This window comes from Petaurus breviceps, unplaced genomic scaffold, assembly GCF_028583685.1.
Source record: "Petaurus breviceps papuanus isolate PSGF00001 unplaced genomic scaffold, PetGlider_PUasm1.0 91067, whole genome shotgun sequence".
Lineage (NCBI taxonomy): Eukaryota > Metazoa > Chordata > Mammalia > Diprotodontia > Petauridae > Petaurus > Petaurus breviceps.
The window spans coordinates 506,683-531,705 of record NW_027187407.1 but is presented as its reverse complement, the minus strand read 5'-3'; the positions used below and the strand labels follow the sequence as shown (position 1 = coordinate 531,705).

The following is a 25,023-nucleotide window of genomic DNA, read 5'->3' as shown; positions in this document are numbered from 1 at the left end:
CAGATACAAGAAGCAAGAGAAGCATGAGAAGGTAAACAGGGAAAAGAAATCATAAGAAACTTATCCAAGTTGAACTATTAACATTCCTACATGGAAAAACAATAACTGTAATTTATGAAACTTTTCTCAGTAGTTGAAGGGAATAGAAATGTGTATATATATATATGCCTATATGGGCATATGAATACATATGTGAATGTGTGTATATATATAGAGAGCACAGGATCAACTGAACAGGAAGGGATGATACTTAAAAGGTGAAATTAAGAGGTGAGAGAGGAATATAATGAGAGGAGGTGGGGAGAGACAGAATGGGGTAAACTATCCCATACAGAAGAGGCAAGGGGAAATGGTTACAATGGAGGGGAAGAATAGAAAGGCAAAAGGGAATGGGTCAACCTTATTCCCATTGAATTTGGCTTGAGGAGGGAATGAAATACACACTAAATAGGGTATCTCACCCTACAGGAGAGTAGGGGAGGGAAGGGCATGAGAGGAGGGATGATGGAAGGCAGGGCAGGCTGGGGGGGAGGGAAGTTGGAAGCACCCACTTTTGAAAAGGGACAGGATCAAAGTAGAGAATAGAACAAGTGGGAGGTGGGATAGGAGGGAGGGAAATATAGTCAGTCTTTTACAATATATCCACTATGTTATTGTTTTGCATTAGCCACACATGTATATCCTATACTGAACTGCTTATCTTCCCAGTAAGGGTGGGTGACAAGGGAGGAAGGGAATGAATCTGGAATTCAAAATTTTAAAATAAAATATTCAAATATGTATGTATATGTGTGTATATATATATGTATATGTGTGTGTGTATACTATTATCAATACTATTTTACATGTAATTGGGAAATAAGATATACAGGCACTGGGGCATAGAGATCCACTGGAAGAGTCGAAAGGGGTATGGGAGAAAATATAGGAGAGAGCAGATTGGAGGAGGGGATATCCTGGGGGACTGCTATTTTGGTGGGGTGGGTAGGGGGAAAATGGGGAGAAAATTTGTAACTCAAAATCTGGTGGAAATGAATGATGTAAATCAGAAGTTAATAAAGCATTTGAAAAAAAAGAAAAAAGTGTTGTTCAAGGGGAAAAAATTGACTTTTGAGTCAAGTACTTGAGTTTAAATCCCACCTCTGACATTTACTTATACCTTCTAGCCTGTCAGTTTCCTGAACTGAATGACCTTTGAAGTCCTTTCTAGTTCATGGACTAGGGAAACTTTTCTTTGCAGAGGTCAGAGACAATGAGTATGGAGCAACATATTTATTGTTAGACTCAGCTGATACATTGGTTAGTCTTTCTGAACTACTTTCTTTCTCCCCTTATTCCTCTTTCATCCTTACATGGGATGACTTTCTGGGGAGGAGAAAGGAAAGAATATATTTGGAAATAAAGGTGACAAAATGCATAAAATAGTAATACAAATTTTTTTTTGCTTTTTTTCCCCAGAGGGGCAATTGGGGTTAAGTGACTTGCCCAAGGTCACATGGCTAGTTTTTGTGTTAAGTGTCTGAGGCTGGATTTGAACTCAGGTCCTCCTCACTGCAGGGCCAGTACTCTATTAACTGTGCCACCTAGCAATACAAATTTTAATTTAAAATAAAATATGACACCTAGACCTGAATACGATATTCTAAATGTGCTCTCAACAGAGTTCAACAGCCTTATTACTTTTTTTGTTCTAGACTCTGTCTCTCTTAATATGGCTTAAGATTCTTTTTTTTAAATAGCAGTTATTTTTGTAGTGGTAAAGAACTGGAATTTGAGCAGATTCCCATCAATTGAAAAATGGCTAAAAAAGCTGTGATATATGGTTGCAAGAAATGACAAGGAGGATGGCTGTGAAAACACCTAGGAAGTTTTATATGCACTGATGCAAAATGAAGTAAGTAGAACCAGGAGAACATTGCACAAAATAACAACAGTATTGTAAGATGATCAATTGTAAAAGACTTAGTTATTCTGATCAAGACAATGATCAGTGACAATTCCAAAGGATCCGTGATGAAAAATGTTACCCATCTTGAGAGCGAACTGATGAACTCTGAGTGCAGACTGAAGCATAATTTTTAAATGTTTAAAAATATTTTCCTTTTTTGGGGTTTGTTTCCTTTTGCAACATGACTAAGATGGAAATGTGTTTTATATGACTGCACATGTATAAATGATAGCAAATTGCTTGTCTTCTCAAGGGGTCGAAGAATTGCAGAAGGAAGAGAGAATTTGGAAATCAAAATTTTTAAAAATGGAAGTTAAAAAATTTTTTACTATATAATTGGGAAATATTTAATTAAAAAACATTAAATATTCTATTGTTTTTTAAAATGCCAATACAGTATTAACTCCTTGAGCATGCAACCCACTAAAATCACCATTAAAAAAAAAACAAACCCAAACTGCTATCTAGTTGTACTTTTCATTTTGTGTATGTGAAGTTGATTTTTTGACCCTAAGGGTAAGCACATTATATTTATCACTATTACATTTCAGTTTGTTAGATTTGCCCAAATATTCTCGCTTCCTGAAATTTGAAAACTGATTTTCATTTAATGTTTTTTATCCCTTTCAAATTTGATGAGCATGCCAACTAGAACTTTATCCAAATTATTAGTAAAGTTTTTAAGTAGCTCAGGACCAATAAGAGATTCCCTAGCAGGAGTAGGCAACCTGCAGCCTCGAGGTTACAAGTAGCCCTCTAGGTCCTCAAGTGCAGCCTTCAGACTGAATCCAAACTCCACTGAACAATTTCCTTTAATAAAAGGATTTGTTCTGTAAAACCTGGACTCAGTCAAAAGGTGACACTCAAGGACCTAGAAGGCCAAATGTAGCCTCAAGTCTACAGGTTCCCCACCCCTGCAGGGTACTCCAGTAGAGACATTCTTTTATATTGACCTGACCTATAAGTGACTTTTTATCAGGTCTGGTCTTTCTATCACCTCTAAATTAGTCAAGTCTGCTATCATCTTCCTCATCTCTACTTTGTCCACCAGGATAACAAAAGATTCAGTCAAACGTTTTGTGGAAATTTATATACACAAAAATTCCTATGATCTAGCAGCCTAATTACTGTCAAAAAGGGAAATGAAGTCAGGTTGCCATAATCTGTGCTTAATAAAGGAATGCTGGTTCTCTGTGATCACTGCTTCCTTGTCTAGATTTTTGAAGTTTTTCCATTTTTTTTCCTCATTACTTTATGATGGTCATTGCGTGAATTGTTCTTTTGGTTGCATTTACTTTGCTCCGTAAGCCTTTACAAGTTCCTCTCAATTACTCATATTCATTGTTTCTCGTGATTTTCCATTACATTCATATATTATAATAGCCATTCCCCAACAGATGGCTACCCAAACTACTTCCAGTTCCTTGCTACTAGGAAAAGGGCTATTATAAGTATTTTTGCGTGTATGGGACTTTTCTCTTTGACCAATTTGTCAGAAAAGTGGAAGTGAAGATGGTTGTTTTGGATAGAAGTTGGATTAGATACCTTCCAAGATCCCTCTCTTCCAACTCTGCAGCCTAATTGCATGAAAGCAAGTACTTTTGAGACCCCATTTTATCAAGCTTGTATACTTCATGGTTGAGGTGACAGAAAATGTATAGAGTTTGGGTATGTCATGAAATCTGCCCTCATGAAGCTTACAGTTTAGTAAAACTTAACACATCTTCATGGCGAAGGGAAAGGAAGAGAGTGAATATATCTGGGCACAGACCCCCCCAAAAAAACATTCTCCTATAGACTGAAGCTAGGAAGAGGCTCTCAGTTAATTTCCATACCTCTTCACTTACAAGCATAGGAGGAAGGCTTTTGCAGGGTGGAGAGGGAAGGATCATGGGAAGACACTCACATGCAGAGTAGTAATCTAGGATTGGGTCCTTGCAGAAGGACTTGAAGCGCCAGGTGACTACTACGTCTTGCAGCTGGGCAGATGTGGTATAGTCGCACTTGAGGACGACAGAGGCAAATAGTGTGACGTAGCGCTCGGTATCCTGCACTGTCACCAGCAAGGAGAGGCACCCTGAAGCCAAGAACATATGAGAAAAAAGTGAAGTGAGACAAGAGACCCCCAATGGAGTATGAGATAATTTCCTAAAGAACAACAGCAAATAGTAAAGGCTGATTGACTGTATGGAATTCACTACCATTAGCAAGGCTTCATGGAGTTGTGGGAAAAGCATTGAATTTGGTCAGAGGACCTGGGTTTGAATCTTGGCTCATACCTTAAGACCTGTATGACCCTGGACAAATAACTTAATAATGTCCTGGGGCTTTAGTTTCCTTACTGGTAAAATGAAAATTTTGGATTAGATTACGTTCAAGATACATTCTAGTTCTAAGTCTAAGAACCAGTGATCCCAAGCATTTATCAAACTATTTGGGTAGCACTATTCCTAGGTAACATGGTAGAGATACAAAAAGAATAAAAGAGGTTTCTGATCTGACGATCTTAAAAATCTAGTTTTAGCTAGGTGGCAGAGTAGATTGATTGCTGAGCTTGGAGTCAGGAAAATTCAAGTTCAAATCCAGCCTCAGTCAGTAATTAGCTGTGTGACCTTCGGAAAGTCATTTATCCTCTGTCTGCCTCAGTTTTGTCTTCTGTAAAATGGGAATAATAAAAGCATCTACTTCCCAGGGTTCTTGTAAGATTGAAAATGAGGATATATTTATTATGGGCAGCTAGGAGGTGCAGTGGATAGAGGGCCTAAAGTCCATAGGGTTTTCTTGGCAAGGATATTGGAGTGGTTTGCCATTTCCTTCTCCACTGTTGTAAGACAAACAAATGTTAAGTGACTTGCTCAAGGTCACACAGCTACTGTCTGAGGCCAAATTTGAACTCAGGTCTTCCTAACTCCAGGCCCAGAGCTCTATCCACTGAGCTACCTAGCTTCCCCTGGCAGCTAAAGTAGGCACTAAAGAAATGCTTATTTCCTTCTCTTCCTCCCTCCCTGTTATCATTATCATTATTGATGGTAGTGGTGGTAGCGGAAGAGATGGAGCATCCATGTATGAAAAGGCCTTCGTAGCTTTGCACAGGCTATCCCCCATGCCTTGGAAGAATGCTCTCTTCCTCCTTATCTTTCCTTCTTGGAACCCCCTCAAAGCCCAGATTAAGTGTCAGATCTTTGAAGAAACCTTTCCATACTCTCCCGAATTATAGGTATCCCCCTCTCTCTGAACCCTGCTAATTTTTTGGCATATTAAATATTTCTTCCTCCATGAAAGTGTTCTAGCCACCTACAATAGAATCCAATTTCTCTTTGAATTGGTATCCCCAGGATCTAGCACCATTCCTAGTACTTAGAGTCACTGATTTATTAACAGAAAAAGAATTACAGAATGAGCTATGATGGCAACTTGGAGCCAGAAGACTGGAGCTGTGCTTTCCTGTAACTTACTGGCTGTGTGACCATGGCAAATTCATCTCTCTGAGCCTCAATTTTCCCATTTGTAAAATAGGAAAAGATAGTCCCTGCCATTCCTCTCTGATAGAGTCATTATGAGGAACAAATAAGACAATGTATACAAAGGAAGCTAGGAGGCACAGTGGAGAGAGTGCTGGGCTTGGAGTCAGGAAGACTTCTGAGTTCAAATATGATCTCTGACACTCACTAGTAGTGTGACCCTGGGCAAGTCACTTAACACTGTTTGTCTTAATTTCCTCATCTGAAAATGAATTGGAGAAAAAAATGACAAACCACTCCAATATCTTTGCCAAGAAAATCCCAAATACAGTCACAGAGTTGGACATGAATAAACAACAATAAATAAAAGGTACTCTATAGCCATAAGTTTAAGTGAAAAGACAAATTACATTCATTAGTACTAAGGAAACAGAATAAAAGAGTAAACAGAACAGAGTAACAATCAGAAATAATCCTGGAGTCAAGCTTTTAATCTTTTTTCTTTTAAAGAGATGAAGATGGGGTGACTGTGGCCCAGTGAATAGAGCATCAGCCCTGGAGTCAGGAGGACCTGAGTTCAAATCTGACCTCAGACACTTAACACTTACTAGCCGTGTGACCTTGGGCAAGTCACTAAAGCCCAATTGTCCTGCCTTCCCCCCTCCAAAAAGCAAAAAACAAACAAACAAACAAGCAAAAATAAAGAGATGAAGGGCTTAGAAGTGGCGTCAGTCAAAAGACCTGTACTTTTTGCCTGTGATTCCCACATCATGCAATATCCTTCCCAGGGACATTAGGGAGATCCCTGGGTAGAGGTTAGGTGGGCTTTCCAGTGAGAGGGTGGAGATTCTTAAGATGTTGAAACAACTTTGTAAAATGATTAGTCAAGAAAAGCGGAAAAAAGGTCATAAGGGAATGCAAACAAACTGGGTGACTTTGGTGTAGATACTCTCTACAAGGAGAAGGCTACTCACTTTGGAGTCAGAGGACTAGAGTTCAAACCCTGTCTCTGGCACTTACTACTTTTCTAAACTTGGGCAAGCTCTTTAATAGTTCTTGGCTTCAGTTGCCTCCTCTTTAAAATTTGGGTGGACTAAATGACCTCTTGTTCCAACCCTAAATCTGTGTTCAATTTAATATACACTTAAACCAAAACAGAACTATGTAAAACAGAAGTTGATTGTTTCATATACACTCTTCTTGTTCTTTTTATACAAAATGTTCATGTTTGTTGAGTACTATTTGGTACACAATAAAGAGGAAAATTTAAATTAAATAAAAAAGAAATGAATGGTGAAGGAAAGCAAGACAGAAGTATATAAAGGAATAAAATACTGGTATCAGGAGCAGAGACTGGGGTGCGATGTATGTGTTTCTCAGAGAATGAAGGAACAAAAAAGAATGGAGGAAGAAGCACAAACACCAGATTCTGGGATGTAATTGCACTGGGAAGAATATAGGAGAAGCGAGACAGAGGAAGAGCCTGTCAAGAGAGAATGCATTAACAAAGTGGGGAAGTATGACAAAGTTTAGCACTGGAAAGGGAAAATGAGATGGATTAGTCTACTAACTGGCATGAATGAGGTGTCCTTCAATACGTCTAGAGACTCACGTGTTTAGAACTGTTAAACTCAAGTGTTCTCTGCCAAATAAGTTAGCCAACAAACATTGATTAAGCCCCTGTTATGTGACACACAAGGAGCCTAGTCATCAAGAAGTTAATAACTGTGTATGTATATATGTATTTGGGTGGGGGGGGTAGGACTGGAATGAGACATATAATACAGGTTAGTACATGATAGCATAACAAATACTTATTATGTTTACAATATTGTGTAATATTGTGTTGTACTGTATATCGTATATTTATTATATCTGATATTGTATAATAAATGCAACATTATACATTGTATTTATTATGTATACAATGTTGTATATATTCACATACTATACAGTATATACTATATACATAGTATTTTCATATTTATAGTTACACAATATATTTAATATATTATTTGTTAATTACATGTATTATATTGTATTAAATATTATTTATATATTCCACATAATTTTAATATTTATACATATATATACACATACATACATACACTGTACTTAGGGTTATATGAATGGTAAGGAAAAAGTGTTACCATTGTTTAGTGGGGAGAAAGAGTGGGGGTGAAGGGAGGGAAGAGAGAAAGAGAAAGACGGAGGAAGAGAGAAGAGGAAAGGAGAGAAGGAGAGAGGGGCGGGAGAAAGAGACAGACAGACAGAGAAAGAGAGAGAGAGACAGAGATAGAGAGAGAGACCCCTTCCAGCTTGGATGGCATCTGAGCTGGGTACTTGTAGCAGCAAGCACCCAAGCGCGTCCTCAGGGTTTGCTGCCCATACAGGTTCTTGGATCTGCTTTGTTAAAGGAAAGCAACTCAAAATGAGTTAACAAGCTTACTTTAATCAGTCAGACATATATCGTTTACCTTGTTCAAGGGAAAAAGGTCAGCACCCCAAACTTCAAAATATACAGACAGAATTATCAAGACATTAACAGATCAAGTAGACAGCTTTCCAAACTGTCCAACCATTACATCCATACCCAATCAACATCTGGGTTTCCACATCTGGGTTTTTCAAAGCTGGGGGACTCTCAACGGCTTCCCAGAATTCAGATCAAATCACAGAACACTTCTCAAAGTGAGTCCCAAAACAAAACTACACATCAGGGCTTATATAGCCTTCTCCTGGCTCAGAGAATGTAACAACATTATTGACCCACTGGCCAATCAAAAAGTATCTACTGAAAAACAAGCCTCCCTCCCAAGCTTCTGGTGCACTTTAGCCTAGGGGCAGGGAAGATCTTCCAAATTTGCATTCCCATTACAGTACTGAATGTGTATAAGATATTGATAGACAGATAAAAGCTAAGGATGAGGAAGGAATTCTAGGCATAAGGAAAACCATGAGCAAAAGTGAGGGAGTTGCAGAGTGTAAGGCTGATGAATAAACCCATTTGGCTTCAGAAGAGAGTTTGTGTAGAGGGAGATAAAAGTACAAAGGTAGGTCATAAGATCATAGATTTTGAGCTGGAAGAGATTCTAAATCCCTCATTTTACAAATGAGGAAACTGAGGCAAAGAGAAGTTAAACAACATCCAAAATCTAATGAATATGCCTGAAGTGGGATTTGAACGCAGGTCTTCCTTACCCCAGGTTGAGTGCCTTCTCTATTATACCATCCCATCTCTCAGGCAGGAGTGTCTTGAATCCCAAATTAATGAACTTTGGAATTAATGGGGGAATCATTAACATTTTGACCAGGTTTTTGCATGATTAGAGCTAAGCATTACTGGTGAATGACGTGAAGGATGCATTGGAAGTAGTAGTGTTCTATTAATATGTTGGTGTCATTGAATTGCTTATTTTTACTTCTTTGCTAGAATGGGTGACTCTGTGGGTCAAAGTAGGAAGGTGATTTTAAATGTATTAGGAACTGGTGGTAGGGGATCAGTTAGGAGGCTATAACAATAGTACAGCAAAGAGGTAAAAAATCTTCATTTCTGAGAGAAATAAAACCAAGAGATTTAAAAGAAACTTCCTATTTTTATGCTCGACTTCTGACAAAAAAACAGTCCTGTGGTTTCCCTTTCTATTGACCTACAAACAGGCTCTAGCCTTGTCAGCCAAGCTAAGTGCCTCTGAGTGGCCATGATGGGGGGTGTTGGGAAATCAGGAAGGAAAGTTACTCAGCCTAAGGACCAGGTCCAACCTTGGGCAAAATTCTAAGTCTGAAAAGTTAGTCTAGTATCCTTAGCCTCCTACTTACTCTTCTCAGAGGCCCAAAGCTTTCCCCTTTTTCCATCTATCAAAACTATTCAAAGTTAAAGGGTCTGATAAATTAATTTATTCTAAAGTATTACCAGCCCAAAATGGGGCCACCCTGACCCTAATCTGTAGGGTATTTGAATCTTAATAAGAAACAAAGATTTGGAGCAACTAGGTAGAAGGGTAGCTAGAGCTCCAGGCCAGGAGTCAGGAAGACTCATCCTTTTGAGCTCAAATCCAGCCTTAGACACTAGGCATATGACTCTAAATAAGTCACTTAACCCTGTTTGCCTTAATTTCCTCATCTGTAAAATGAGCTGGAGAAAGGAATGGCTAACCACTCCAGTAACTTTGGAGGGAGGGAGAGGAAGGGAAAGAGAGAGAGAGAGAGAGAGAGAGAGAGAGTGCTTTAAACATAGGATCTAGTATGTAATTGATTTTGCGTTGTTTGATTTCTAGAGAAAACTGCAAAATAGGTGAAATGAATCTTTGGTGCCTTCCCACCCCACTTTCTGCAACTTTTCTCATCATCTAGCTAAAGCTCCCTTTGTCCTCCTCCTCAATTCCAAGAAAGACTGCTTGCATGACTTGAGCATGGTGCTGTAATAACATCTTGGGGGAAGTCTTGAAACCTTTGACATTTCAGTGGTGTCAGATGTTTTTTAAAAAGAGGGAGCTCGCTCCTGTCTAGTTCAAGTGAGATGTTCTTGGTAAACAATAACAGCACAATATTTGTGAAATACCTACTGCATGCAATGTTGTAGCAGCAAGCACCCCAGCGTCCCCAGGGTGTCTGCCCAGCACAGGTTCTTGGATCTGCTTTGTTAAAGGAAAGCAACTCAAAAGGGGTTAACAAGCTTACTTTAATCAGTCAAATATATATCGTTTACCTAGCTCAGGGGAAAAAGGTCAGCACCCCGAACTTCAGATTATACAGACAGAATTATCAAGACAGAGAAACAGATCAAGTAGACAGTTTCCAAACTGTCCAACCATTACATCCATACCAAATCAACATCTGGGCTTCAACATCTGGGTTTTTCAAAGCCAAGGGGGGGCTCTCAACAACGGCTTCCCAGAATCCAGATCAAATCACAGAACACTTCTCAAAGTGCGCCCCAAAACAAAGCTACACATCAGGGCTTATCTAGCCTTCTCCTGGCTCAGAGAATGTAACAACCTTATTGACTCACTGGCCAATCAAGAAGTATCTACTGAAAAACAAGGCTCCCACCCCAGGCTCCAGGTGCACTTTAGCCTAGGTGCAAGGAAGATCTTAAAAATTTACATTCCCATTGCAAATGTGCATGTGACCTAAGGGATAGAAGGCTGAACTGGGAGTCAAGAAGACAAAGGTGCTAGGGTGGTATTGATATAAATGCACCGGATTTAGAGTCCCAAATACCCAAGTTCAAACCCTGGTGGTGTCACTGTGTGACCTCAGACAAGTTAATTTCCCTCTCTGGGTCTCAGTTTTCTCATCTGTCAAATGAAGGGATAGACTAGGTGATTTTTGGAAGGCCTTTCCTGCTTTAAATCTATGATCTTATGAAGTTTATTAAATTATAAAAATTTGCCCCCTTTCCCTCTTCCCCTAAGTAAAAATTTACTTTTCTTTTCTTACCTAGTAACAAGGAAGAAGGAAACCCATCTACTCTGCTTGGAGTAACCCACACAAAAATGTAGATGACTGATACTCGAAACCCCCAAAGGATATTTGCCTTTTAAAAAAGGGGCTTTAACATTCTTTTTTTTTAACATTCTTTAAAATTACATTTTATTTTCAATTAACAAGCACTTTCCCCCTCACTTCTCCTCCCCCCCAAACTAAAAACAAAAACAAAAACAAAACTCTTTAAACAAACATGCATGGTCAAGCAAAGCACATTTCCTCATTGACCATATGCAAAAATGTATGCCTCATTTAGTACCCTAAGTCAACCACCTCTCTCAGCAGGCAGGTGGTAGTATGCTTCATTATCACACTGTAATTGTGACTGGTTTCAGAATTGATCAGTTCTTAAGCAGAAGGGAAGAGTTTTTAGTAACCCTCCCCCATGTCGTCACCACACACATCCACACCCACACACACCCCCCACACACACGTGAACACCAGAACAGGAGTCAGAAATTTTGGCAACCCTTTTCTGAAACTCAGTTGACCCCTGTCTTAAGAGTGATGGTAAGAAGAATAGTAGTTCCCATTTCTAAAGCACTTTACAATCCACAAAGCATTTTTGACACAATAATCCAGTGAGATATGACTGTTCTTATTTTAAAGATGAAGAAACTGGCCCAGAGATGAAATAAGTTTCCCAAACTCACACAAATAGTGGCAGAGGTGAAATTTGACCCCATTTGAGGCCAAGCCTCTTTCTATTACCCCTTTGGTATATATAATGTCTGCCTTAGCCAATGGAATGGGGGATATTTTTTGTGGGATAGAAATTGCCCTTGAAATCACCCCCTACTCTGCCTAATGGTTAGGCTGACCCTGCTTTGTTTCCTGGTTCTGTCCTGTGGGGCTGGTCCTGACCTCATCACAAAAACCTCCTAGGATGCAGCATAGAACTTATCAGCTATGGAGTTAGGAACAAGACCTTGAACCCTTTCTCTCTTCTCTGTTCCCCTCCTACAGTTTCCCTGTATTTCTCAGACATACGGTGATTTCTAGAAACACAGATACCAATATGTAGGGGTTCTAGTGTGTGAGCCTATAGGTACGAGGGGACAGATCCTGGGAACAAATGACAACGTTGTGAACCAAGGAAAGCAGAGACTCCAGAAGCACACCTAGAGAAAGGGTGGACACCTGCCTGCTCCTGTTTCCCCTTTTTCCAATCTGATGAAGGACATTTCTGCCAACACCCTCTGCACATAGAAATTCTGCTTAGAGGAGTTTTCCCAGCTGTGAAAATATCACCCAATTTTGAATTGCACTGGACCTGTGTTATCATGAGTAAAGGAAATTCTCCTACAGAAATTCCAATGCAACTCAGAGATTGGCCTAGTGCACTGAGAGGTCCAGTGGTTGGCCCACAGTCACACAGCTAGTGCATGTCAAAGCCAGGACTTTCCCTGTTCCAAGATCATCCCTCTAGACACTCCCCTGTTCTACAAGGCTTCTCATCCTAATGCATGTGAAGATTTAGGTGTAAGACTACAACACCCACATACACGTATAGGAGCACACATACACAGAACCAAGAGGCAGTGGCCCAAGCAGGATGATTACTCACACAGGTCTTGCCAGAGGTACCCTGCAGCACACATGTCGGCATTTGGTATGACAGACAGGTGCATCTACAGCTTTTCTCTTTTCTGCTCATTCTTTCACACAGAATATGCATGTCATGGAGGGTAAGATGGGACAGAAAGGACTAGCTCTTTCAGGGTGGATTTGAGATTAAAAACTCCACTAGCCTCAAGTCATTAATTAATCCATTATCTTGGGGGAGGAGACAAAAAGAAGATAAGACATAGTTGGGGGAGAAATGGAAACAGTCATTTGTTTTCCCATAACCTGGCAAGAGAGGCAAGGCCTTTTGGGTAAAGCTCAATATTTGGGTGGAATCTTTACATTAGGTCAATGGAACTCATCTTTCATTCATTAACTCAACAAATATTTATTGAGCACCTGTTACATTCAGGCAAGTCCTTAAGCAGAGTAGATGTTTAATGTGTGTTGACTTGATTTTTTTTTCTTTTCCTTTTCTTTTCTGAGGGGGGAAGGCAGGGCAATTTGGGTTAAGTGACTTGCCCAAGGTCACACAGATAGTTTTGTATTAAGTGTCTGAGGCCATATTTGAACTCAGGTCCTCCTGACTCCAGGGCTGGTGCTCTATTCACTTCGCCACTTAGCCGTCCCCTGTTAAATTGATTTTCAAGCCCAGAAAACTATATTTTTGTTTGTTTGTTTTTAAGTCAGGACATTTTTGAGAATCTCTAAGTAACAAAACCTCCAGGATTGTCACTGTATCCTTATCTAGGACTGAATGGAAGGCTAGAATGCAAACAAACCAAAACCTCCAGTCCTTTCCAGCAGCAATGATGTGATTATTGTGTCTGGAAGAAGAGGGAGAAAGGGCAGGGGTTAGTGCCTTGTGGCAGAACAGAAGGGAGGATGGCTGGATGGAATGAGATGACCCTCGGGTCTGAACCAGCCAGACCTAAAGGGCCTGGGGAGGTTTCACTCCCTCCACTCACTTATCAGCACAGCCCCAGGGTGAGAGTTCCAAGACTCAGGGTGGTCTAACAATACAGCAATTATAGTTTTACAACAAAAGTAATCTTAATATTCAATGGTATCCATAATTATTATTTTGTTATATTATCATTAGGTAGAAATGAGTAAATATTTCAGTAAAAGAAGATAATTAAAGTCACAGAGACCATTGCTTCGTCTTATAGGTGAGAAAACCCAGAAGAGTAACTTGTTTTGTCCAAGGTCATGGGTCAGTAAGTAGCAGAACTAGGACCAGGACCCAGGCTCTTTGACTTCTAGTCTAGGGCTTTTCTTTTTGTGAGGTGATTAGAATTTAGTGACTTGCCTGGGGTTACAGACCTAGTGAGTGTTTGAGGCTGGATTTGAACTCAGGTTGTCCTGACTCCAGTGCTGGTGCTTCACTGCACCCCATCTTGTGCCCTTGTTGGGGTTTTGTCCTTTGTTGTAGAAGAGGACTGTGGCATCAGGGAAATGATTGTTGACATTATTTTGAGTGAAGGAGGGCTGTGCAAGGTCACTAGCCTCACTTTCTCCTCCAGAGTCATCTGGGTCCAGTTGCCAGATATGGATTAAGACTCCTGGAGATGGCCCAGGAGGCCTAGGAGACCTTGGCTAAGGTCTATCTGAGTTCTCACTTTTGAGTAAGGCAAGGTGCATTCAGTGAATAGGTCTCTTTAAGAACTGAGTCAAGGGCAGCTGGGTGGTATAGTGAACAGAGCACCAGCCCTGTAGTCAGGAGGACAGGAGTTGAAATCCAGCCTCAGACATTTAACACAAAAACTAGCATGTGTGACCTTGGGCAAGTCATTTAACCCCAATTGCCCTCCAAAAAGAAAAAAAAGGAAAGAACTGAGTCAAGGGCTGCTTTAATGAAAAAAAAAAAAATCAAACTAGGAGGGTAAGACCTTCAGGGCTGCTGGCCAAAAGTATTTTTCTAACATATTATAGTCAGTGTTACTTTTATGGAGCCTAACCAAAGTTGGAGGGGGGAGTGGGAGTGTCATAAAGGGACAAAAGGAAGGGGTAACTGAGTAGAACAGGAAGCTACTCTGATGCCTCTCCAGAACCTCCTGGTTCCATATCTCTCGAGGACCCAAGTGACTCAGCCTCTCCACTTCTCTGTCTAGGGGTTTCCATGATGCAGATACTCCCAGACTAGGGGAACATAGTTCATTCTACCACTCTTTCCCTCTCAAAATCTCACCTTATTGGTAAGGTGGTAGTTTGATCAAAGGAAAGGCTTTACCCCAAAACAAAATTTAATTTTAGTCATTTAATCAAATAGTTTTCTTTACATTTAGCAATAAGGTATGATGGAATTCTTTTTTTTTTTTTTAAAGAAACTGGGGTTAAATGACTTGCCCAGGGTCACACAGCTAGTAAGTGTCAGAGACTGGGGTTCTCCTGACTCCAGGGCCAGTGCTCTATCCGCTGTGCCACCTAGCTGTCTTGATATATGATTGATCCTTGATGAAGAACATGTCAATGGGTCACTGAGAAGGCCCTGACTGCCTAAGAAGCAGTATCTCATTATTAGAGGCTGAAATTCAATTGAAGGTGGATTTAATTCTATTTGCCCTAGGCACATTCTGAGTGCTTACCCTGGGAACAAAAATTGTTAGTTACAGCTCTGTATATGATGATCCATAGAAGGAGAAAAGGCTATTTAGTTTAAAGAGAAAACTTGGTAAGTAGGGATCAGAATGAAGATTATCCTCAATAAGGGCTGTAAAGGGAAAGAAAGATTCTATTTATTTTGCATGGCCCTAGAAGGCAAAAACAGGAAAGTAACTGACTTTTCCTCAGTGGACGGTTCCTAGCAAATCCTGGATAACCACTCGTAGGATAAGATAGAAAGGATTGTTGCTCAGACACAGAATGAAGGTGATGACCACTCAAGATCCCTTTCAAGCCCGAACTTCTGGGATGATTTTGGAAAATCATACGCGTCTCCATTCCCTTTCTGTCTTTCTATCTTGTGGCTCCTTCTTCCCTCCCTGCCCTTAACCTTCCTCTCTTTCCTTTCCTTCCCATCCCCAACTCTCATGCCATCCTCTGGTTATACAAATGTCTGCACTGTTGTATCTTTGTATCTCTTCTATCTTTGCTCTACAATTACCTCTCTACCCTCTCTCCTTCTAATACATCTGACCCCGCCCCCAATCAAAACACTCATTCTGTTAATACACATTGTCTCATTTGTCAAGGTTATATCCTAAAAGTTTCAGAAAAAGGAAAATATATTAGGAAATTACAACTAAAGAGAGAAAAATAATAGTGGGCAGAATACAGCCATCTGTCCCCCCACTTCCCCCCTCCCCCGGCCCTTTGCTCTCTTTCTGCCTTCATCCCATAATAGAAAAGAGGAAGAAAAAGGCTGAACCATCTTCCTTCAGGAAGATGAGGAATATAGTTGCCTAAATTTCTCCTGATACATTAACTCAGGCCTTGGCAAACCAGTTGCTACCAAAATGTGAAGTAAGCCTAATTTATCTTTGTTGCCTTATCATCTCTTTGGGAATAATAATAAATAATATATAATAATAACAATGATAAAAATAGCTAACATTTGTTGATATTTATCCTTCATTCTCAAAGAGGACCATGACATCAGAAAGGTGATGCCACGACTTGTAAGCGAATTGGATTTAAGTGAGGGAGGGCTGTGCAAAGTCACCAGCCTCACTCTCTTCTCCAGAGTCCTCTGGGTCCAGTGGCCAGATATAGATCAGGTTTATAAAGTACTTTACAAATTTTATCTCAATTTATCCTTACAACAACCTTGGAAAGAAGGTGCTATTACTATTTCCCTTTCAGGAGGGAACTGAGGCAGACAGAAGATAAGGGCCTTGGTCATTGTCACACAGCTAGTAAGTCTCTGGGACTGGATTTGAACTCAGGCCTTTCTGGCTTCAGACCCAGTGCTCTATCCACTACTCCACCTAGCTGAATGAAGAATTATGAAGCCAGAGATCCTTCCTAGCTACAAAGCTCTGAGTGACTACTTTATACAGACATGCCTTCCACTTACGACTTTGTCCACTGGGGTTTTAATATATTGTGGATTGGCATAAGAAATTAAATAGGATTTCTTTTGAAAGTTTTGTAGAAGTCACAGATAACACCTGAAGGTCAAAGAAAAAAGTTTAGAAACTCAGAAATGTATGAAATATATGTATAGTATTGCATAGTATTAACCCAAATTTTGCCATAAGGTACTGTAAACACCCCATAAAAGAAAAAGAAAAAAATTCAGACTTCTCTGATACAAAGGGTTGACCCAAAATTTTTGTACAGATTTTCCAGATGGGGGGGAAGACCATGCTCCTAACCCCTCTGAGTTGGAAGGGATAATTGTATATCTACCTGGAAAGGATCCTGCTTAGGCCCGACATGTTCACCCTTGGCCATGCCTGTGCCCAGAAGTATTTACATGAAGAGATTTACAATAACAATTGTAACTGTCCTTCACTGAACTGTGCCCTCTTTGGTAACTGGGATTACCTTCCTGCCCAGGGGCCAGAATGGGGAGAATACCTCCCTCAACATCAATGTCTTCACTGCCTAAGCCCTGCCCAAGTATAGCAGCAACCACCCCAAGCGTCCTCAGGGTGTCTGCCAACACAGGTTCTTGGATCTGCTTTGATAAAGGAAAGCAACTCAAAATGGGTTAACAAGCTTACTTTAATCAGTCAAACATGTATCATTTACCTAGTTCAGGGGAAAGAGGTCAGCACCCCGAACTTCAAAGTATACAGGCAGAATTATCAAGACAGAAACAGATCAAGTAGACAGATTTCAAACTGTCCAACCATTATATCCATACCCAATCAACACCTGGGTTTCAAAGCCAAGGAGGGGCTCTCAACAACGGCTTCCCAGAATCCAGATCAAATCACAGAACACTTCTCAAAGTGAGCCCCAAAACAAAGCTACACATCAGGGCTTATATAGCCTTCTTCTGGCTCAGAGAATGGAACAACCTTATTGACCCACTGGCCAATCAAGAAGTATCTACTGAAAAACAAGCCTCCCACCCCAGGCTCCAGGTGCACTTTAGCCTAGGGGCAGGGAAGATCTTCAAATTTACATTCCCATTACACCAAGCAGGGCCCTGACCTTTTCTTACAACAGAGCTATGCCAGCCAAGTTTGGAAAGAAGGCAAAGGTGAAGGCTGCCCAGGAGGAAGACATCAAGCTGTCCTGGGCTGACAGCTTAATTCTCTGAAAAGTCAGAGACTGGGGCGGCTAGGTGGTGCAGTGAATAGAGTACCGGCCCTGGAGTCAGGAGGACCTGAGTTCAAATCCGGCCTCAGACATTTAACACAAACTAGCTGTGTGACCTTGGGCAAGTCACTTAGCCCCAACTGCCCTACCTTCTTCCCTCCAAAAAGCAAAAATTTAAAAAAAGAAAAAAAAAAAGAAAAGCCAGAGACTGCAGCTGGTGAGCTGGTTATTCTTTGTAACCACACCCCAGGAGCGGCCTAGCTTCTAACTCTCCAGGCAGCCCCTCCTATAGTCCAGAAAGAGGCTGAGATCCTGGGGGTGGGGAACCTGCGACCTCAAGGTCACATGTGCCCCCTAGGTCCTCAAGTGCAGCCCTTTGACTAAATCCAAACTTCACAGAACAAATCTCCTTCATAAAAGGATTTGTTCTGTAAAAATTGGACTCCGTCAAAAGGCTGCACCCAAGGACCTAGAAGGCCAAATGTGGCCTCCAGGCCACAGGTTCTCTACCCCTAGAGCTCTGGGTTGACCTATTCATTGTGTGGTGTCCTGGCTTTGTGGTGAATTTAATGACTATTCTCCCCACACACACACCTTAGCCACTTCCTCCGATAAACAACCATTTATCAAAGAAAAAAAAAGATTGAATGAAAAAGTATTTTTAAAAGAGCTTACTAAACCACAAAGGAGCAGCTAGGTGGTACAGTGGGTAAAGTGTTGAGCTTCGAGTCAGGAAGACCTGATTTCAAATCCAGCTTCAGAAACTTCCTAGCTATGTGACCTTGGGTAAGTCACTTAACCTGCTTGCCACTAGAGAAGGAATGGTAAACTCCATGGACAGAGGACCATAGAGTCACAAAGAGTCTGAATGACTTGACTGGACAACCAGAAAAAGCTGCAAGCCTGGTGCTAAGTGCAGGGGATGCAAATACAAAGGCAGACAGTCTGAGCCCTCAAGGAGTTTATACTCTAGCAGGGGGAGACAACAAATGTAGGGGAATGGAGAGGCAGTTTGGACTAAAAAGTAACAAGGTGGTGAGTAGGCCATGGAGAGTAGACCAACACATTCCCCCTCCCCCCAAGAAAAATGGCAGAACAGGTTCGAAGGTGATTTCAGCATGGGAGGAGGGGAAGGTACCCATGGGGTGAGGGAGGGGGGAAGTGAGACTATTGTTGGGACAGTGACCTGGAATAGACAGTGACCTGGAATAGACAGTGGAATGAAAGGAGCACAGCTGGGGGCTTCCTGAAATAGTGGGTCAGATGATGCTGTCAGTGATCAGGACACACATTTCCTGCCTCCTTACCCCAACACCCTCCCAATACCTTCAGGCAGCCTCTCTGACTGTCCCATATCACCTTCCTACAGGCCCACTTGCCTTGCACACTAATAACAAAATTCTCTGGCCAACAACCAGGTTCTGGCCCATTAATAATTTATACTGAACTGCAAATGAGGATTAATTACCCAAGGGGACATGTTATTTTTAAAAAGGACTAAGGAGGTCTTGAATTCAAATGAATAGCTAACTGGTAGAAAGTGCTTGGGAGGAGATAGTCATGCACAAATCCAGCTCTTTCTCTCCTTCTCTCACCTGCCAGGGAAAAAATAAAAGAAGCCAGCTGCATAAGCACAAAACAAATAGCCCTGACCTTCTCCTACCTTTGGCAAACAGAACTCAGACAGAGGCAGCAGCTTTGACCTAGTGGAAAGAGCTAGGCTAGAGAGACTGGCTCTGATGCTTATAGCTGGGTGACCTGGGGGCAAATCACTTAACCTCTCTCTAGGCCTCAGTTTCTCCAGCTGTAAGAAGGGGATTTTTGCCATTCCTACCTAGCAGAATTATTGCAAGGAAAACATTTTCTAAACTTACATATGTGTGTATACATGCACGTATATGTGTGCATATATAAATTTTATATAAATACAAAAGTGAGTTATAACTATTATTGAGCTAAGAGGAACTTTAGAGCTATGGAGTCCAACCCAGTTATTTTATAGATGAGGAAATGCAGGCAAAGTGTCACACAATGCATCAGTGGCAGAAGCGGGTATCCAGAGTTCCAATTCAGTGTTCTTTGACACCTTGGTGTTAGATTAAAAATAAAGAAAAATGGGGTGAATTATGAGTAGGGAAACTATATAGTTGAATCAGATTGCCTGCAAGAGTGAGAAGAGGTCAGGTTATAGTGACCTGGCTTCTAGCTGACTCCTGGGGAGAAGCCTGGGGATCTAACCAGTTGCATAAAGCAAATGGGTATGGGGGAGAATCTTTTATGTTCTTTAGGGAGCAAGGGGGCACTTTAAAATGGCAGAACTGGTTTGATGGTGATCTTAGCACTAGAGGAAGGAAAGGTACCCATGGGGTTCGGTGGGAGGGAGGGATGTGGGGAGTATTGTTGGGAAAATGGCTGGGAGTAGGCAGGGGAATGAATGGAGCACTATCTCTAGCAGGAAATGATGTTCTTGATTATCTCCATGTTATCCTGTATATTACAACTTGTTGGTACATGGTGTGTGTGTGTGTGTGTGTGTGTTCCATACTATCTCCCCCATTAGACTATAAATTCCTTGAGAGCAATGACTGTCTTGCTTTTCTTTGTACGTCTGACACATGGTAGGCACTTAATAAATGTTTACTGATTGACTCTGGTGTATTTGTCCTTAAAATCACTTGAGAGGACATATTACACACTGCATTCCTATAACTCCCAAAGTTGTCCCATATGGGGTCTTGTCCATTGCTACAGGGGTGGGAATAGTAAGGTGGGAAGGTAGGGGGGAGAAAATGAATGTTTAGTTATTGAATGAATTGAAATTTGAAAAGGTTAAATTGAATTAATTTGAAATCTATTTGCTAATTTAATGTCATTTGTTAACAATTGGTTAACAAATTAATGTTATTTGTCAGTCATTAATTTGTTCATTGAAAGTAGACTCAAAAAAAAACAAAAAAAAAAAAAGAAAATAGACTAATTTTTTTTAAAGATAAAGGTTATATGGGCTCTAAATGTCTTGTTTTATTCCAAGCCAATAGGTCCTGGCCCAAAACAAGAACTCTTCACAGGACCATAACATATTAAAGATGGGAGAAACCTTATAGATCTTCTAGCTCAAAACTCAGTTTACAAATGAGGAAACTGAAGCCCACTTAGGGCTAGTAAATGACAGAGACAAGATTCTAATCTCAGCCCACTGACTCTACTACACTAGGCAGTCTTGCCTCCAGGTAATGTGATGGACTAATTGTTTTCCAATTAAGTGGAGACCACATGCTCTTTCACCCCCCTTAGCAACCAGGTACGTGGGCCTGGCAACATGTAGAATTTGTAGACATTCTTCCTACAGAAGCCCTCACAACTTCCCAGCACAATTCACAGGAAAGAGTGGGAGAGGAGATATAAACAATGGCAGGGAGAGAGGATCATGGGAATAAGATAAATAAAAGAGACAGAGAGCATTTCAAAGGTGGAAGGTACCGAACTCTTTCATTTTCTGCAAGAGGAAGCTAAGGCCCAGAGATTTCATGATTTGCTAATGCCAGTGTCTGAGACAACAAAAACAATGCCCATGTCATCCAGCTAGTTAGTGAGAGAACCAGGCCCACTGAGTCTTAGATAGGTACTGGGCTCTCTCAATTAAACCAGGTCTTCATCTTTTCTTGCCTTTGGAAGGTTGGCACAGTGAAGACCTGAATTCAAATCTTGCTCTAGACATTCTATTACCATGTGACCTCAGGCAAGTCACAACCTTTCTGAGTTTCAGTTTCCTCACCTATAAAACAAAGGAGTTCCTCATCTTTAAAATTGATGGCTTCTTAAGTCTCTTCTAACTTTAAATCTAGGATTTTAGCAAGCAGTTCTGTAGTGCTTGAAGGTCTGCAAAGTGCTTTACAAGTATTATCTTATTTAAACCTCACAACAACTCTAGAAGTGGGTAGTATTCTTCCCATTTTACAGATGAGGAAACTGAGCCAGACAGAGGTTAAGTGAATTGTCCAGGGTAACACAACTAGTAAGTGTCTGAATCCAAATTTGAACCCAGATCTCCTTGACTCCAGACCCAACTATTCACTACACCATCTAGCTGATTATGAGTTTTTTGAGTAGAAGCTAATAATAATAATAATGATAGCTAACATTTATATGGCACTTACTATGTGCCAGGCACTGTGCTTTATGATAAATATCTCAATTTATCCCCACAACAATCCTAGGAGGTAGGCGCTATTATTACTCTCATTTTTACAATTAAAGAAACTAAAGCAGACAGATTGAATGATTGGAAGGTCCTGGGGTGGGGTAGTACTTGGAGATTATTTAATCACGCTTAGTAAATGCTGTATTTTGAATGATGTCATGTTTAAATCTTCTCTGTTCTTGGTTGGTCACTGAATAAAATAGAGAGCACCTATGCTGGTATTTTGAACCTGGGAAGTTGCCTTTGCTTGGCATTACATTACACCTGCCCAGGATCACATGGCTAGAATGTCTAAGGACAGATCTAAACCCAGGTCTTCCTGACTCCAGGCCCAAAGTTCTACCACTGTGCCACCAGCTAGCTAGGACCTTTAGGGTCGAGGTTAGTGACTGGTTCACTAACAAGCAGGAGAACTTTCCAGGCTGGGAGGGAGAGGAAGAAGTAGGAAAATGACCAGAACATGTGTTTCAACATAGCTTCAGAACCTGAAAGAACTAAAGGAAAGTTCCTACCAGTAATCTATTCTCTAATACCTCTCTCTTCCATTTTCTTCTTGAATTAATTTTATTCTTTTTCTGATTTTATACCAGGATGGAATTTCACATCTTTCCCTTCCCTTCTTTTCTTTCTTCTTAAAATGAGGATTTCAGGAAGAAGTTACCTATTTCAGCATACTATAGAGCTGGAAATACAAGAAGGATCAAGAAGGAAGGGTTCAGGGGTGGGGAATCCTGTGACCTCAAGGCCCTCTAGGTCCTCAAGTACAGCCCATTGACTGAATCCAAACTTCACAGAACAAATCCCCTTAATAAAAGGATTTGTTCTGTAAAACTGGGACTCAGTCAAAAGGTCGAATCCAAGGACCTAGAAGGCCAGATGTGGCCTCAATGCTGCAAGTTCCCCACCCCTGACAGGTAACAAATAGTCCAGCTGATGGGGGACAGGATCCCAATAGGTTCAGCAGGAATTATGATCTTATCTAAGACCAGAAAACCTGCAATATCGTCTGGAAAGAATTCAAGGTCTCAGGCTTAATTGGAGTGAGAGTTGTAGAAGTTTATTGTTACACTTCCATGAGAAGCAGACAAGAGTCCTTTAGGGGAACTGCAAGTGAGAGGGGTACATGCTTTTACCTTTAAAGGGTAGGGCTGCCATTGTCAGGGCTGACCAGATGGGAGGGGCCTCAGTGCATAGACAAAGGTCAGAGCAGACCAAGAGGAGCATGTGAATAGATAGTTTTAGATAAGATTTGGGCCAGGTGATAAGGAGACAAAAGGCAAGGACAAAGGAGGGTGTGGGCCAGGCCCAGAAGAAATGAAGAGATTAAGTAAGAACAAAGGGGTCACGGGGTGTTGCCTAGGTGGAGTGTGGCATTGGGAGAAGGGGCAGAGCTCAAGGGTGGGAAAGGACAAATTGCAAACTGGTTTTACAAGTTGGTTTCACAAATTGATCTAGACCCCAGGTACCCCATCACAACAAGCTCCAACATCTTGGCCAAATCACTTACTCTCCTTTCCAATTTCCTCATCTGTGAAATAAGGAGTTTGGGTATATTTTCCAAGGACTCTTCTGGATCTAACATTCTATGGTCACTGCCATATTTACCTCTGTGCCTCTTCCTCTCCCTGACACCTTATATTCCAAGGAGAAGAAACTTTACTAGGGAATCACTCACTGAATTGAACTACCTACAGTCTGATGTTATGTACTGAACATATTTTAAGAACTGCACAACATTTAAATTAAAATCCATTCCCCTATCCAAAAATGTAGACAATGCCACCTGACCTGTGATTTCCTCAGTGTAGGGAGCTGCTAATGGAGACTTCCCTTTACCAATTCAGATGGGCATGTGACTTTCCCAGGGTCTTTCTTACAGCTAGTAAGTGTCAGAGGAAGGTCCTGAACCTAGATCTTTAAAGCTCCACCATATAACTTCTTATATGGAAAAATACTGGCACAAGAACCATAGCAATTATATGTATAAACACAAATATACACATGCTTGTTTTTCTTTTTAATATAGACAGTCCCTGCTTTCCATTAGCCTAACACCTGATTTTACAGATAAGGAAACTGAGGCCTAGAAGTGTTAAGTGATAGGGAGATGACATAGTATAAAAAGCACTAGATTTGGAGTCAGGAAACTTGGATTTGAATCCTACTGTTGTGACTTCTGACAAGAGATTTCTTTTCTCTGGGATTTGGTGTTTTTGACAGTAAAATACACAGGTTGTCCCAAAGAGACCAAGGGAAGAGGAAAAGGACCTATGTGCCCCAAAATATTTATAGAGATATCTTTATTATAGCAAAAAGTTGGAAGCTAAAGGAGAGCATGACAATTGAGGAATGATCAAACAAATTGATGTATGTGAGTGTGATGAAATGTTCTTGTTCCCTAAGAAATGATGAAAGGAATACTTTCAGAAAAACTTGGGGGGGGAGAGGGGCTAGGTGGCACAGTGAATAGAGCACCAGCCCTGGAGTCAGGAGGACCTGAGTTCAAATCCAGCCTCAGGCACTTAACACTTACTAGCCCTGTGACCTTGGGCAAGTCACTTAACCCCAATTGTCCTGCCTTTCCCCTCCAAAAAGCAAAAAGAAATAAAAACCTGGGACAATTTGGATGAATTAATACAGAATGAAATGAGTAGAACCAGAAGAACTTAAACATTAATAACAAGATTGTAAAGGTAACTCTGAAAGCTTTAAGAATGAAAAGCAAATGCCATATATTAGAGATTCGGTTTGGGGTACAATCCTTTATTTCTCTTCTGCTGTATATTTGGAAGTGTTCATTTTAGTTAATGTTTACTAAGTGTAGAATTTTTAAAATGGGGGAAAACATTTCCAAAAGACTTCAGAACTTTGATTAAGGCTGTGACCAACCACAATTCTGGAGTACCAATGACGAAGTAAGCTACCCTGACAGAAAGAGGATGGACTCAAATTACAGCATGATACATGTTTTCATACACAGTGAGTGTGAGGATTTGTTTTGCTTGACTGTGCAGATTATAGTTACAAAGGCTCTGTTTTTCTTCTTTTCCTCAATAGTAGAGGGGTGAAGGGTTAGGAAAGAAAAGCAAGGAATAGGAAGAGGGAGATAGAGAAGGGTGGAGGGCAGGACAAGGAAAGAGAGT

At 40.8% G+C, this 25,023-nt stretch overlaps 2 protein-coding genes across 5 annotated transcripts in view; one reads left to right on the top strand and one right to left on the bottom strand.

Moving 5' to 3' along the window:
* The window catches only part of CD86 (CD86 molecule), a 174,917-nt gene that overhangs the window by 26,159 nt on the left and 123,735 nt on the right, over window positions 1-25,023 (top strand). The gene's annotated exons all lie outside the window — the stretch shown is intronic.
* ILDR1 (immunoglobulin like domain containing receptor 1) overlaps window positions 1-25,023 on the bottom strand; it is a 64,392-nt gene that overhangs the window by 29,609 nt on the left and 9,760 nt on the right. For 3 of the 4 annotated variants that reach the window (XM_069079633.1, XM_069079630.1, XM_069079632.1), the window contains exon 2: window positions 3,855-4,025. The exons of the other annotated variant lie outside the window; for it this stretch is intronic. In XM_069079633.1, the coding sequence (XP_068935734.1) occupies window positions 3,855-4,025 (171 nt within the window). The remainder of the gene's footprint in view (window positions 1-3,854; window positions 4,026-25,023) is intronic. 4 annotated transcript variants of the gene reach the window in all.